General features: G+C 37.7%; 1 protein-coding gene across 3 annotated transcripts; it reads left to right on the plus strand.

The window, feature by feature from the left end:
* Positions 1–1,693: 1,693 nt before the first annotated feature.
* LOC132849080 (titin-like) lies at positions 1,694–9,440 on the plus strand. Of its 3 annotated transcripts, XM_060875272.1 has the most exons (11): positions 1,694–1,768; positions 2,754–2,789; positions 3,269–3,565; positions 3,707–4,024; positions 4,254–4,529; positions 5,286–5,534; positions 5,639–5,743; positions 6,091–6,180; positions 8,142–8,219; positions 8,347–8,402; positions 8,956–9,440. In XM_060875272.1, exons 1-11 carry the CDS (start codon positions 1,738–1,740, stop codon positions 8,974–8,976), a joined length of 1,557 nt encoding a protein of 518 aa, XP_060731255.1. In that variant the 5' UTR covers positions 1,694–1,737; the 3' UTR covers positions 8,977–9,440. The 3 variants fall into 3 exon arrangements, with proteins under 3 accessions (XP_060731255.1, XP_060731254.1, XP_060731256.1); XM_060875271.1 differs by having other exon boundaries at positions 8,347–9,440; XM_060875273.1 differs by lacking the exons at positions 8,142–8,219; positions 8,347–8,402; positions 8,956–9,440 and adding an exon at positions 6,272–6,760.
* Positions 9,441–16,928: the final 7,488 nt, after the last annotated feature.

The following is a 16,928-nucleotide window of genomic DNA, read 5'->3' on the forward strand; positions in this document are numbered from 1 at the left end:
CAAACAAACAGCCAGCTGCAGTGTGTGCAAACCTGGTAAGAACTACAGGAAAAGTCTGACCTCTGTAACTGTAAACAAAGGTTTCCATACCAAATATCAAGTTCTATTTTTCTATTGTATCAAATACTTATTTCATGCAATAAAAGGGAAATTAATTATTTAAAAATCATACAATGTGATTTTCTGGATTTGTTTTACAGATTCAATTGCAGATCTCTCCATTGTTTGTAAGTGGGAAATCTTATTTATTTATAGTATAGAATGCTGCATTGAGATCAGTTAGTACATGGAAAAGAAAGCAGCCCTGGTCAATAAAATGTCATTTACTACTTTAACCGATGCTGTTCTGCAATGTGGCCTGAAATCTAACTCATTGCTAAGAAAAGTATATTTACAGAGATAAAGGATATAAGGAGTTAAAATAATGTATATTTGATATATTCTTAAAAAGTGAAAGAGTTTGTGTCTTTCTTTCGTTCCCATTTAGCCCCGCCAACAACTTTGCCACTGGATGATATAATCATTATGGAAGATGCTTCAGAGTTCTAAAGAACAGAACTGCAGTTTGTTGCAGAATTCATTGAGTAATTCTAAAAAAGTTTTCTTAATGGTAATAAAAAATGTCTGTGTAGCATACTGTACATGTTTTAGGAACATGGCCTGTTTTTCATTTTATTTTGCATTCTGTAAAACCCTTTTCTTGTTTTCAGCAAAGGGTGTTCCAGAAACAAAAGCCAAGTACCGTGGGTTCTACATGTACAAGACATGTGTCTTGGTGTACTGGTGCATAGTAATATGAAGAAAATATAAAGTACCTATGAAAAGTAGGAGAATAAACATAAAAAATATTACTATTTTGCTAAATTGCAAATGGTACATGCAGTGTAAATTAACCAGTAACTGTAAATTAGTGTAGGATGTTGAAAAAAGTGGTCTAGTGCAAATACTCTAGGAAGATAAGAAGGTGCACGTGCAGAGTAGCATTTTGACTTGGCCAAAGCTTATAGATTGCCAAAGTTCCTGAACTGTGTATTTCTTAATCTACTCTAGCTGTGGCAACATACTATGTGTGTTTGTGTGTGTGTGTGTGTGTGTGTGTGTGTGTGTGTTGTCGGCGGGGTGGGGGGGTTTTTAGGGGCAAATGGAATGAGGCTGCAGGCTAGACTCGGCCTTGTGTGCAAAATATTGCTCTGTAACTCAAAGCTTTAATCACTGATTCACCACAATTACATCTACAAATGTGCATTGATTCAACCACTTTTACCTTTAAATTAAACAAACTTCCAAATGTGTTGGATCATATATTTTTTCCAACCATGCTTTACAGTACTTTACAGGGAAGGTTGGCAATAAATTATTGTCAAATCTACAATACATTTCCACATACAGTTACGCCCAGTGAAAATGTGTTCAATCTATGGACAACGAAAATGTGGATATCTAAAAATATTTTTTTTATAATATCCAAGACAAAATCCATTGACCTCCTCTGCTATTATTTCTACATTTTTGTATGTGACTAAGTGGGTGAAAAAAAGCAAGTGATTTTTTCTTGTAAGAGGAAGGAACAAGCACAGAAATGTATGTAATAAAAGAGAAGTTGAAGCACACACCATCTCTCTCTCTCTCTCTCTCTCTCTCTCTCTCTCACTCTGTCTCTTGCTGTGAGAACACAGGATGTGGTAACTCTAACACACACCTCTGCTCTGTCAGTCAGTCAGTCATTAGAGGGACAGGATGGAGTTCAGTCCACATCCTGTGATACTCTGTGAGTAAATGTTCTCTATGTTCTCTTTGTGTCTTCATTAGAGTGAGTGATGGGGTATAAAGTTGTTCATCTGCAGTATGAATGTCCTGTGTGATGAGCTTATTGTGTAATTAGGACATTGTGTGTACTTCATCATGATGTCTCGGGTGGATCAGTGCGTTTGTTGGCTGTTCTGGATTAACTTCTCTTTTTAGTTTAGTTCGGCAGTGAATAAGAGGAGGTGGTGGGATATGTGAGAGAAATAAACTGATTTAAAACTGACTGCAATGCTGAAAATTGGTCAAAATGAAAATTGATCATTCTTGTTCACATTTGAATATTTAAAAGGAAATGTAAAGCTAGGTGTGTGAGATGGTACAGGGTGACTGTCTGATGCTCACCTACACATACATTAACTGTGGTCTTGCTTACTTTTCTGAAATGAATTACGCTTTGTGTGACTAGGGATCAGTGCATCACTGTATGTAATATACGCAGTGTTTTATCGTACACTGAATATTCAATTCAATTCAATTCAAGTTTATTTGTATAGCGCTTTTTACAATGGACATTGTCTCAAAGCAGCTTTACAGAACATAAACATAGAGCAGAAGGTAAACATAAGAATGAATATAATAAAAATTCAAGATATATATAGTTCACAGTATGTATGTATGCAAGTATGTACGTATGTATATGTATTTATCCCCATTGAGCAAGTCTGAGGTGACTCAGGCAGCAGTGGCAAGGAAAAACTCCCTTAAACTGGTAAGGAAGAAACCTTGAGAGGAACCAGACTCAAAGGGGAACCTCATCCTCATATGGGTGACACTAGAGGGTGTGATTATAAATATACAGTCTGACAAATGCTGTATTGGTGTAAGGATCACATGGAGTTCAGATCTCCTCTTAGTATCACAGAGTCCAACTGGAGCTGGTAGATCTGTAGATGTCTCCGGATCTTTTACATGATAACATCATGTTCTGTTTTTCTGTTCTTTTTTAGGGCTGATTTCACTTATACCAGCAGCACAAGCTGAAGGTGACTTATATATGTATATATTGTATTATCGTGTACATGTTTAATTGAATTAGAGAAGAGACATTATGTTTTGTTCAATACTATATTGAGTTTGTCTGTTTTTTTTGTGTGTGTGTTTTTTTGTTTTTATCAATATCATTTCATGTCTGTAAAAAAAAGGAAGTTACTTTAACTCAGTTCTTCTTGTGTTGAGTTTGACTGTATTTCTTGGTGAATCCACTCACATCGTTTTGCTCTTGATTTTCCATTTTGGAAATATTTCAGTCAAAATAAATAGCATTATACAACGAGAAAAAAACGACCGACAAAACTGTAGTACGGAAAGTAATGCATAGTTTAGCTTTACTTTCATGTGACTCTTTAGTTATGACTCTAAAACCTTTATGCTTAATTACATTTTTCATAGTGTTATGTGAAATGATTCTGATCATCTCTGTAGACTGCATTTATAGTTCATTATCACCATATTTATTTTACAGAGATTCTTAAAGCTGTGGTGTCCATAAAACCTGCTGCGCATGTGTTCATTGGCGACAGAGGTGTTACTTTCAGATGTGACATACAGGGACTGCCCACTGAGTGGACATACAGCTGGTATAAGAATAATACTCTACTCTACCAAGAGGGAGAAGGCAGAGGCAGTAAAGACAGCACAATGCAAGAGTTCAGTATCAAGTCCGTTAAAGCCTCTGACAGTGGTAACTACACCTGCAGAGGACATAAAGATAAATCTACAAGCTCGGAGATCAGTGATGCAGTTACACTGATTGTATCAGGTGAGTCTGTGGCAACAACATCTGGATTTTATGACACTTACAATCTTGTTTCAATTGCTTAACTTTCACTTTTTATCCGACAAAAATGTTCAAATGAGGTAAATGTAACAATTTTACAGTTGTGTATTTTCTGTGTAACAGATATACCACAAGCAGTACTGAGTGTATCTTCACAGCGCTGGCTGAATGAAGGAGAGTCAGTGACTCTAAGCTGTGAGGTTACAAACTCCTCTACAGACTGGACATTCAGCTGGTACACAGTTGTTCCCTACAGAGGCAGTAACGGTGCTACCAGATTTAATCCAGTGCTCCTGTCAGACAGCAGCAGAGGATCTGGAGGCTCCTACACTCTCAGTTATGCTGCTAATACTCACACAGCTGTTTATAGGTGCAGAGGAGAGATAGTAGAACCAGCTCTTTACTCAAAGTACAGCAATGTACAACCACTATGGATCACTGGTGAGGAAAATTCACACTGGTGTGTTGGAATGTCAACTATAGTAACATGATTTGTTTAAAAATCTTTATATTCAACCTGAGTAAGGAGGTTGCCAATTATTATCCAATTAGATTATTGTACCTCATTCAAATAGCACCACATAATTAAACGAGGTGTAAATGTGTTCAGTGCAATTTATGTCATGAAAACACAATCATAATAATAAATGTGAATCATAATGTGTTTAAGGTGAATCTCCTCCAGTCTCTCTGATCATCAATCCCAGCAGAACTCAACACTTTACTAATGACTCTCTCTCACTGAGCTGTGAGGACCAGAGTAAGTCTACTGGATGGACAGTGAGACGATACACACACACTGAAAGAGTGTTAGATTGTTCACACTGGGGATCAGTTACAGGATCTACATGTAACATCAGCTTCCTCTCCACATCCTACACTGGAGTTTACTGGTGTGTGTCTGAATCTGGAGAAAACAGTAATCCTGTCAACATCACAGTGCATGGTGAGTCTTCATGTAGTGTGTTTAATGTTAAAGGAAAAGAAAAATGTTTCAGTACAAAATATTCAGAAATATCCAAAATTCCATCCCAACATTCCAACTGGGAGAAAAACTGTTCAACAAGAGACACTTAACTGATTTCTGGACACTTAATGCCACATCTCTAGGTTTACATTGGAGCACAGTACATAGTAAACATTTGCTGAGGGGTGCAAGATCAGTGTTGAACAACCCCCCCCCACCACCACCCCCACCCCGAAGTGACCACACTCCATTCCCCATTTGCATAGTATTAAACTTTTGCATTGTTCTTATGTTCTGTAAATCTGCTTCGAGACGATGTCCATTGTTAAAAGCACTATACAAATACATTTGGATTGAATTGAATTGAATTGAATAACTATGTTGTGCTTGGTGGTGGAAAGCTAAATTTAAATGCTTTGCTCCTCATGATGATCATTTTGTTCATTTGTCAGTGACAGAGGCTTGTCAGAGGCTTGGCAGATGATCTCTTCATATGAGATCAAACTAATTTTGAATGAACTCATTTCAAATGTTTCCTTTCGGTATTTCTTTAGCAAATAATCTTTCCTTATATATAACGTTTTATTAAGGTTTTACCATAGATTACCATTTTGCGACTGCATATCCTATTTGTGTGCCTCTGGCTTTTCAGTCCTTATTGAAAGAGTTTTCATTCAATTCCAGACCACAAAACACACTAATGAGTTTTGTTTTCACAATGAAAATGATTTCTAGATGGTGATGTGATCCTGGAGAGTCCTGTCCATCCTGTGACTGAGGGACATCCTCTGACTCTACGCTGTTTATATCGTACACCTAATGCCTCAAACCTCCGAGCTGATTTCTATAAAGATGGATCAGTTCTCCAGAAACAGACTACAGGAGAGATGATCATCCAAACTGTCTCAAAGTCAGATGAAGGTTTCTACCAGTGTAAACATCCACAGAGTAGAAAGTCACTGAAAAGCTGGGTCTCAGTCAGACGTGAGAAATCTATTACTTCTGATATGATTTTCCATTAATGGCACGGTTTTGATGTACAATGTTCAACATCTTAAATTCTGTTCTCTTCCTTTCTTCTGTCTCAGGTCCTAGGTCCACTAGCAGAACAGTAGGACTGGCTTTGGGACTGAGTTTGGCATTTTTGTTCATTTTATTAATCATCCTGCTGTGGTGCTGCAAAATAAAGAAAGGTTTGGTAAATCTTTCCACTCAGTTCTACAGAATATAATCAGAATTCTGATCATGGGGCATTCTGCAAATATTAATTAATACAGAAATTTTAACTTAAAAAAAAAATAATAATAATAATATTTGACATTTAAATTCAGAATCAGATCCAGAATGTGGAAATAATAACCTATCTACAATAATATTATTTTAAATTATACTTATAGTGATAATTATAATTATTATATTTCACTGTTGACTTGAGTGTTTTTATGTAGTTACCCTACAGAGCTGCATGTGCACAAGACCATTAGTATTTACAACCTGTTCAGATGTAGAATCTGTCTCTCTCTCTCTCTCTTCTCTATAGAAAAGCAGAAAACCAATCAGACATCAGAACTGAATCAGAACCGGTCAGGAGCTGAAGACTCTCAGTTAGGACACACACCACTTCAGGCTGGTCAGACACTGTCTCAATGACTGTTTATTTCTACATTGGATTTTAAAATGTCCATTCATGGTCTTTGGAATATTTCTTCTGTTTTCTGTAGGAAGTGTTCATATTTATGCTGCTGTGGATGGGTTTTTGAGCTATTTCATTTCCGACATTTCCTCTTGCATTACTAGGTTAACCCTAGATTTACTCTATGCAATAAAGTACGGAAGTGTCTTGTAGAAGAAGACTAACACATCGCACTGTGCTCAGGTGAAGCCACTTACACAGAGAAAAAGAAGTCATATAGGAACAATGGTAGAGTATTTTTAATAAAGTGAAACACTTCAATATATTTAGTCATCTATTACATTGTGCCCAAGCTTCCACCACATGTCTCATAAGCTTGGATTTTCTCCCATATCACACTAGTCAGTCAGCCATCACAGTGGTTATGACATGAGACAGACTGTTGGCATAATTTTAAGAACTCTATTAAAGAGGCCAGAAGACATAATTTTGCTTCCTTAATTTCCTCTATCTATCATAACCCATGTGTGCTTTTTAATACAATTGACTCTGTTCTTAATGCCTCACAGTCTGCTTGCTTGGAAGCCTCCTCTGAGTTGTGCAATAAGTTTCTCCAGTTTTTTTTGTGGATAAGGTTGCCACTATCAGGCCTCTTATCTCTCCTACTGTTACTGACCCCTTGTTTTTTTTTGACTGTTTACAACCGGCAACTATATCACATTTAAAGGGCCATATTAACCCTTCGGGTTCTCCCTGTGATTCTGCTACCCCTCGATTGTTTAAAGAGGTTTTACCTTGTATAGGGCATTTGGTTCTCAATATCATTAGCAACAGTTTATCCTCTGGTGTGGTTCCTACTGATCTTAAACATGCAGTAGTACAACCACATATCAAGAAACGTGGTCTCGATCACTCTGTGCTAGCTAACTTCAGGCCTACCTCCAGACTGCCCTTCCTTTCTAAGGTTTTAGAAAAAAAATGTATATACACTATTGAAGTCTGTTTTGGATGAACACAACATATTGGATGTTTTACAATCCGGCTTTAAAACATTGCATAGCACAGTGTCAGCTTTGTTAAGGGCTTTTAATGGCATCCTCATTGTGTCTGATGCTGGTGACTGTGATCCTCATCCTGCTATATCTAACTGCTGCCTTTGACACAGTTAACCATTCTAATTCACATTCTAATATCCCGCCTAGATCAAATTGTGATTGGTATTCGTTGCCCTGTTTTAGAGTGGTTTAGGTCCTACTTAACAAATATAACTTTTTTCTGTGGGTCTTGCTGGTATTGAATCCTCCACTGCTTTTTTGTCCTACGGGGATCCACAGGACTTGGTTTTGGGGCCATTAGACTTTTCACTTAATTTGCTTCCACTGGCTGCCTGTATATGTCAAGGTTTAATTCAAAGTTCTTTTATTTGTTTTTAAATCATTAAATGGCCTCACCCCATCGTACCTTACTGAACTGCTCCACACTTACACTCATGCCCATTCGCACAGGTCTGCTCCTAGGCTATGGAACAACTTGCTTCCGCACATCAGGCAGGCATCCACTGTTTCCATGTTTAAAAAATGACTGAAATCTTATTTTTATTCTCTGGCTTTTGTACAACCATGAATTATTATTGCTATTATTTTATTTATTTATTTAATTATCTGCATTTTATGGTGTACAGCACTTTTATGGTGGCTGTTTTTAAAGTGCTTTATAAATAAAGTATTATTATTATTATTATTAATAATAATCAAAATTAATACGGTGCTTTCGATTAAGAAAATAATCAACGATGGGATGTTGGGATAAGTTATTGTTATTGCTTAATTGTTGGTTTATTTTATTTGAATTTATTATTACATTAGAGGTTGTTTCCTAATCAGGCTCTTGTGGTATATGTGATTTTATTGACTGATGTATTCCAAGGTTGTTCATGGTGTTATTCTTTACTACTGCAGATGCTGAACACAGTGTTAGTGATGTGACTTACGCTACTATTGAAATAAAACCAAAGAAGAACTCAGAAGCAAATAAAGGTACAGCAAGTCAAGACTTAATGTCAGTTATCATCTGAATCCTTCCATTTGTTATTATGTTTTAATTAGCTATGATGTTATTTCCAGATTTTGTTCAGTATAATATTTCAAGATTTCTTCCCATTAGAAAAAGCCAGTGTGGGCGTTCATACTGTATACTCAGAGCTGAAGCTGGATGTGAAGGTAAAACTTGATAACAGCATGTTTTAAAGGATAACAGACAAACCAAACAACATGAAGTAAGGAATATGTGTTGGGTAGAATCTGGGCACTTGAAGTTATAAAGGTGAACCACACAAATGTTGAAATGGTTGCGTTTACACCTTGTACACAAAAACTCCACCTCTAGCTACCTAGAGAACTTTCCATCATCTTATTTTGCTTAGTCAGTTATAATAGCTAGCTATGAACATTCGAAGTAGTCAAAATGTTTTCATGACACTGTTTTTAGTATCCAGTTTGTGCCAGCTGTTAGTCTAAATCACACCCAGAGCAGTACATAGTGTTTGTCTCTTTTTCCCTTCCCTGATTAGAAGGTAACTCCTGCCTCTTGCTAATCAGAACCCTCCACACACTGGCACAACTGAACAGAGAAAATCACTAAATCTAAATCTGCATCCAAATGTATCCTAGGTATTCCAGTATTTCAGGAAGGGGGAGTGGTTTACAGTGGAGAGGTTAATATTGCACACCTGAATCTGACCTTGATTTATATGATCTTGTTCCCTCTCTGCAGGTGGTACTGGACCGAACTTGAATTTCTGGACTTCTGCTATGGTGTGCAGGGGTAGCTGTTTTGATCAGAATGGTATATATACGGTGGTAGAGAAGTGCAAAACACATTAACAAATCCGAAAACAAATTAACAAATCTGAAAACACAACGACAAGTCAGAAAACACAACGACAAGTCAGACAACCCAGAAATGGTAGTGTATCGTTTTTGAATGGAAACTTACCGATCATTGGACAAGACACCTGTCACTCAAGATATACAGGTATGGAATCTTATGTGTAATGTGTAAAGTTCTCCGTTTAAATATAAGAAAAATAACAGAATTAATCCACAGTAATCCATTCCATCCATCCATTCCAACTTTTCCCTGTGGCAGACTGTTGAACTTCATGTATACCTTGAGTGACAGGTGTCTTGTACAATGACAAACTATACCAACAGCTTCCGGGTTGTCCGAAATGTCTTTGTGTTTTCGGATTTGTTAATGTGTTTCGTGCACCGATTCAGACAACCCGGAAGCGGTTGGTATAGTTTGTGAATGGAAACTTACCGATCATTGGACAAGACACCGGTCATTAAAGATATACAGGTGAATGAAAGGTGTCTCGTCCGATGATTATAGTTTGTGAATGGAAACTTACCATCATCGGACGAGACACCTTTCATTCACCTGTATATCTTTAATGACCGGTGTCTTGTCCAATGATCGGTAAGTTTCCATTCACAAACTATACCAACCGCTTCCGGGTTGTCTGAATTGTTAGTGTTTTTGGATTTGTTCATTTGTTTTGGGATTTGTTAATTTGTTTTCAGATTTGTTAATGTGTTTTGGGATTTGTTAATTTGTTTTCGGATTTGTTAATGTGTTTTGCTCTTCCCGGCCACCGTATACACACACACACACACACACACACACACACACACACACATATATATATATACATATATAGACTAGGAATGTTTGGGAAAGAGGCATTTGAGAGGCATGATTGCGAAATGCAAACACATTAACACACACACACACACACAGATTAAATTAGTACAGTTGAACACAGGTATGTGATTCGAACATCAGTCCTTCATTGGCTCCGCCTTCCTTTCACAAACCAGCACTTCACCATGCCCCACACTTGCACAGATGTTTTCTACATCAAAGGATTTATATATTATAGAAGAAAGTTATATCGTCAACTGAGTTTTCTATCTGCGTGTCAAAATGTTTTCTTTTTTTTTATTGCTTATTTTATTTAATTTTGCATAAATACATTCTACTTTTTGGGAAATTATTTACTAGACATTTTAATCTATTTTCCTACTTGGAGAGCTACTACATTGTGTAGTTCATCACATCGACTATGGATTAACTGTACTTACATCTTTGAGTCATTTATCACACTCGCTATTATTTCTTTTAGACATCAATTTTTTGAGGAAATGTTCATCTTCAAATGTGATACCTGTCTTTAAATAATGGCCACTTTGTTTGATGTTTCCCATATGGAAAAGTTTTGTTAAAAACACGTGTGATATTTATCTGCATATATGCTGCAAACCACATATACAAATTGCATAATATTAGTATATTTCAATGATTTAGTTTAGTTAATTAAATGCAAGAGTGAATGCACATTGCAGGTTATCTGATCTTTTCCATACAAAGACTGAACTGATAAAGCTCCAATTTAACAAGACTCTGTAAAAAGAGCCTCATGAGCATGGTTAATGTCTTTCTAGCTAATATCCGTACCTAGCAAAATCCTCATGCCCTCCACACGATAGGCCAAAGATACTTGTTTGGAAGTATCCCATTCAGGACCGGCAAACTGTCATATAAAAGCCAGTTCTGCCATTCGTAAGCTTTTTAAAAAAACCTTCGCTCAACATTAGATCGTGGGACTCTGGAAAAAACACTTGGAGGCTCGATTGCTAAAGGTTTTCCATCCATCCTTGCAGTGTTCAAACCAATACCATGCTTTACTGTAGCTTTTGGAATCGACCCTCAGCAACACACTATAACCTCTCTGAACAAACTTAAATCAAAGCTAGCTATATATCTGAATTTGGGGGGGTTTCACATAAGTGATGATCCAGACCACTCAGTAAAATATGGCAGCCAGAAAACAATCTCTTTGCTTAGAGTTATTTATATAAAACTCACCTACTTTTATCCTCATTACATATGATACCTCAGTGATATTCAGCATTACAATGTGACAAGTCATTGAACAACATAGTTTAGGGAATTCCAACTGAAAAACAAAAACAAACAAAGTCTTATCTGGGTAGATGTCCAGTTTTAAGAAGGCCAGCAACACTGATGGCAAAAGCAAAAATGTTCTTGCAAGGAATTGATAGTTTATCCGTATTGTGTTGAGACTTCAGAGTGCTTTACAGCATCTCCATTGCCATCTCCTCAAATAAAGATAACTGCATTCATCCAATCACCGTTTTAATCCACTGTCCGTATTACGCTTTAAGCATGCAATGGGACTGACACAAAAGGCCCTTCTATAAATACAAAATGAACTCAATTATAAGTTTGTATTCATTAATAGTACACAAACAGTGCCAGAAATATAAAAGAGTCTTTCATATAAAGTCAAAGCATAACAGTAGAAATACTCACAATGGCAATAGAAACAACAGTTTCCCATCAAGAGGCCTTTCACTGAAGCTAGCACAAACCCTGGTACACCACAAACTCAGGTGGAAGCCATTTTCTTTTCTTCTACAAGTCTACTACCTTATATACCTTCAACACCCTGAAGGTTGCCCCCTATAGGTAAGGAATGGAACAACTAGTAGCAGGCTAGACCTGTTACATACCCCTCCAGTCAGAAAAAGGTTTGACATACCCATGGTGGCTTTTCAAATTCTGTACGTGATAAGTGTCCCTATTTTCAGAATCATCAAGAAATGATACTGCGTAATTTACAGGGCCCAAACACTTCTCAATTTTGGCTGGACCTTTCCATTTAGCAGAAAGTTTTGCCATAAACCCTTCTTCTGAATTGGACAACGGATGAGCACGGACCCAAACTATATCACCTACTTGGAAGTGTCGATTTTCTTTTCTGATTGTAATAACGTTTTTGTTTAGTCTGGGCTTTTCCTACATTCTCCCTTACCAATTGGATCAAGTTTTGCTGTCTTTCTAATACTTCATAGGTAGAGCTACTTGGGTCAGGTGGATAATGGATGGCCCTTTCCAGAGGCCCCTTTAGTTTCCGTCCTAGGGCTACCTCAGCAGGTGTAAATGCAGTACTTTCATGCCATGCTGTGTTAATTGCAAATCTGAACTCGGCCAACCATCTGTCCCATCGTCTGTGGTGCTCTTGTTTGCACACTAGATTTATTAGTTGTGATGTGAACTGTGCTCCACGGTCGGATACAAGGTAAGCCGGAGTTCCCCATCTAGTAAAAATTTCTTCAACTAAGATGCGAGCTATTGGTGGTGCTTTAGCCGTACGTAAGGGAAATAACTCCACCCACTTTGAACAGTAGTCTACCACCACAAACAGATGTTCATTCTGCTTTCCACTCTTTGGAAAAGGTCCCATCAGATCCACTCCCAGCATATAACCTGGCTCCACCACTGGTGTAGATTGTAAATGTCCTGAAAGTTTAGACAGGTTAAGTTTGTACTTTTGACAGACTTATCAATTCTTACAGTACTTACATACATCTGCTCTTACACTAGGCCAATATGCAACTTGTAACAGCCTGAGAAGTGTCTTCATTCTCCCAAGATGTCCACTTAAAGGATTGTCATGGGCGTACTGTAAGAATTCATGGCGGAGAGAAGTTGGAATGATTAATTGTAGTTTCGCCCCTTGAAGACTGCTGGGGACACTGCGGAACAGCAATCCATTCTCATACAGGTATCTTACCCATGTATTGTCTCCCTTAACCTGTGCATCCACTTTCTTTTCCATTTCTTGTACTTCAGGATCATTCTTCTGTGCGTCAGTAAGTTGGGAAAGGTCGACTGGTAAGTTAGCTGGTTTTACTGATGACTTCACAGCTTTAAGTACTGTCAACATTCCTGATGGCTCTATACTTCTAGACAATAACATCTGGTACCACGTTGGTTTGACCTTTTCGGTACTTGACCGTAAATTGAAAGCCCTGTAACCGAATGGTCCATCGAGTAAGTCTTGAGGATAGCTTGGGGTGTTGAAACACCCAGATCAAAGCAGAGTGATCCGTAACAACTTCAAATGGTCGTCCCTCCAAATATGTCCTCCATTTCTCCACTGCCCAAATCACTGCCAGACATTCTTTTTCAGAGACCGAATAGGCTTTTTCTGGTCCTCGCAACAACCGAGAGGAATATGCTACATGTTCTTCTCCTTCAGAATCTTGTGTCAGCACTGCTCCCAAGCCAATTTCACTTGCATCGGTCTGAACTTTAAAAGACTTCAACAAGTCAGGAGGAACAAGTACAGGAGCATTCGTGAGGTCTTGCTTGATGGTTTCAAATGCTTTATGACATTCATTTGTCCAAGCCCACGTTGCATTCTGTTGTTTAAGTGCATGAAGAGGAGCAGACTTTTCAGAAAACTTAGAAATAAATCTATAGTACCATCCTGCCAAACCTAGAAAACGTTGCAAATCTCTGAGTGACTGAGGAACAGGAAATTCACAGACTGCTGATACTTTGGCCGGATCAGTCTTTACTCCTTCACCTGAGATCACATGACCTAAAAATGTTAGTGACCTCTGGAAAAAATTGCACTTCTTCAAATTCAATGTCAACCCTGCATTAGAGAGACAGCGAAAAACTTGGTGGAGGGGTTGTTGATGTTTTTCCTCATTCTCTGAGTAGATCACCACATCGTCTATATAAATCAGACAGCATTTTCCTCTTAGTTCCATGAGCACATGCTCCATGAATCTCTGGAACGATGCGGCAGCATTTTTAAGGCCAAATGGTAAACGTAAAAATTCAAATAATCCTGCAGAGGTAACAAAAGCTGTCTTCTGTATACTGTCCTGTTCCTTCTCCATTTGCCAGTAGCCAGTCTTAAGGTCAAGAGCACTAAACACTGAGACACCATGTAAAGATTCCAAGATGTCTTGTATTTGTGGCATTGGGTAGGCATCCAGATGAGTTTTTGTGTTCAACCCTCGATAGTCAATACATAATCTTGATCCTCCATCTTTTTTTGGTACCACCACTACATGGGAAGCCCATGGGGAAATAGAAGGACGTACAATTTTCTTATCCAGTAACTCTTGGATTTCTTTGTCAACAAAGTGTTGCTTTTCTCGACAGTCTATTTGGTCTTTTCCTCATAGGGACCTCGTCTGTGGTAATAATGCGATGTTTAACTATACTCGTTCGACCAATTTCATTTGTGCAAACTGTGGGCCAGTTAAGCATCAACTCCTCTAACAAACTCTTCTGTTGGTTAGTGTTGGCTTTTATTACCAGATCATGTATAGATCGTTGGGTGTCTTCTGTAGACCCAGGCAAGGGTATAGCAAGATAGAAGTGTAGGCTTGCACAGGATTCAGGTATCATCAAAGGAAAAGTTACCTCTTTATCGCCACCCTCTTCTGACCTTGTTAGGCGTTATTGGGATCTTCTAAAGTCAAGAACAATCCCAGAAGACCATAGAAAATCCATTCCAAGGATAAGAGGTACAGTCAAGTTAGTATCACGCATTATATACAATGTGACATCCATTTTCCTGTCTTGTAATTCACACTCCCATACCACCTTGCCAATGGCCTCCTGTATCTGACCGTTGGCTAACAAAAATGACTGACCATTGTTGGTTTTACAAGGTTCTTGCCCTCGTAACTGTTTCCAGAAGGCTTCTTGAATAAAAGACAAAGTGCTACCTGTGTCAACCATTGCTTGAAAGAATCTGCCCCGGAGAATAATAGGGAGAGTAATCATTTCTGGTTGATCAACACTCTTTACAGGCTGCATTATCCGAGTGTTAGCTGATGACGGCTTAGCTGTTGCTTCCCTTGCAATATTGGTCTTCCGCTGTTGTGACTCTGAATTCACTTGGTTCCAGTATCTTATAGACTCTTCAAAATCTCTTTCAATTTGTGTACCAATTCGTACTAGCTCACTTACTCCTTTTACATTACCTCGCAGCAAACTAGCCAGCCTCGGGTTGCAGTTCCGTAGTATGGCATGAACAATTTCTTTGTCAGTCATGTCCTTGTTTTTGCGAAGGTATAAGGCTCTGTAATGATAAGCATTACAAGAATGAAGTACTTGAAGCACTACAAGACACATAAGTGATGATCCAGACCACTCAGTAAAATAAGGCAGCCAGAAAACAATCTCTTTGCTTAGAGTTATTTATATAAAACTCACCTACTTTTACCCTCATTACATATGATACCTCAGTGATATTCAGCATTACAATGTGACAAGTCATTGAACAACATAGTTTAGGGAATTCCAACTGAAAAACAAAAACAAACAAACAATCTTATCTGGGTAGATGTCCAGTTTTAAGAAGGCCAGCAACACTGATGGCAAAAGCAAAAATGTTCTTGCAAGGAATTGATGAGTTTATCCGTATTTTGTTGAGTCTTCAGAGTGCTTTACAGCATCTCCATCGCCATCTCCTCAAATAAAGATAACTGCATTCATCCAATCATCGTTTTAATCCATTGTCCGTATTACACTTTAAGCATGCAATGGGACTGACACAAAAGGCCCTTCTATAAATACAAAATGAACTCAATTATAAGTTTGTATTCATTAATAGTACACAAACAGTGCCAGAAATATAAGAGTCTTTCATATAAAGTCAAAGCATAACAGTAGAAATACTCACAATGGCAATAGAAACAACAGTTTCCCATCAAGAGGCCTTTCACTGAAGCTAGCACAAACCCTGGTATACCACAAACTCAGGTGGAAGCCATTTTCTTTTTTTCTACAAGTCTACTACCTTATATACCTTCAACACCCTGAAGGTTGCCCCCTATAGGTAAGGAATGGAACAACTAGTAGCAGGCTAGACCTGTTACAACACAATGCATATAATCAGGTACCATGCCATTTATAAGGTAAAAATTGGGCAAGTCCAAAACTGGAGATGACCCTTTTATGCCCAAAATGCTCTGTTCGTTATTTTTAGCTATCTCACCTTTTGCACAGTTTTGTTATGATTCCTAAGGTCTGGGCAGTCCCATTGTCTCACAGTTTGGGTTGATAATTGTAAATCTTTGATATTGAAGGACCAATGCAAGGATAAACACAATAATGATTGTTTTCTGATTTGTCTACAAATGCCGTCTCTAGCATGTACTTGCTACCTGGGATGCTTGCAGCATATCCCCACTACATAACCTTAACAGCTTCAGCAGGTCCTCTAAAGACCCTCTGACATTGCGCTTCAGGGAAAATGCAAGGATGTTCAGCCAACTGATATCTGTGATGTGATCATTTGAGATTTGATTAGTTTAGTAACAAATGGGAAATAATAAAATATGAGTGATCATAATCAAAGTATAGCAATTCTTTGTGTTAAAGAGAATGTTATTTAAGTAATACAGTATTAACAGTATCCTGCCTTGATGCCCGATGACGCCTGAGATAGGCACAGGCTCCCTGTGACCCGAGGTAGTTCGGATAAGCGGTAGAAGATGAATGAATGAATGAGTATTAACAGTTGGTCTTTTTCAAATTGGAGTCTGGTGATTGTGACTGTTTTTTCTTTTCGGTGATGAATCATATATCTAATTACTTTATTTAGCAATATTGTAATATTGACTTAAATTGTGTATGATAAATATATGTATATTATAAGATAGTATAGTATAAGATATACTAATAATATTGCTGATATGGGGAATTAGGTGGAAACAAAGATCATAGAACACACACAATTCCCATATTTAAACAAAATCTCTATGAAATACATACAAAAAATGGCAATAAATGTAAATAAATTCTATATGATTTTATTTTAATAGCATATGATTTGTACATATGTA

This window comes from Tachysurus vachellii, chromosome 7 (assembly GCF_030014155.1).
Source record: "Tachysurus vachellii isolate PV-2020 chromosome 7, HZAU_Pvac_v1, whole genome shotgun sequence".
Classification (NCBI taxonomy): Eukaryota; Metazoa; Chordata; class Actinopteri; order Siluriformes; family Bagridae; genus Tachysurus; species Tachysurus vachellii.

Coding starts and splice junctions, on each gene's coding strand:
- LOC132849080 (XM_060875271.1), top strand. CDS start 1,738: ATGGAGTTCAGTCCACATCCTGTGATACTCT. Junction 5,535..5,638: donor AAGCTGGGTCTCAGTCAGAC/GTGAGAAATCTA, acceptor CTTCTGTCTCAG/GTCCTAGGTCCACTAGCAGA. Junction 5,744..6,090: donor GTGCTGCAAAATAAAGAAAG/GTTTGGTAAATC, acceptor TCTTCTCTATAG/AAAAGCAGAAAACCAATCAG.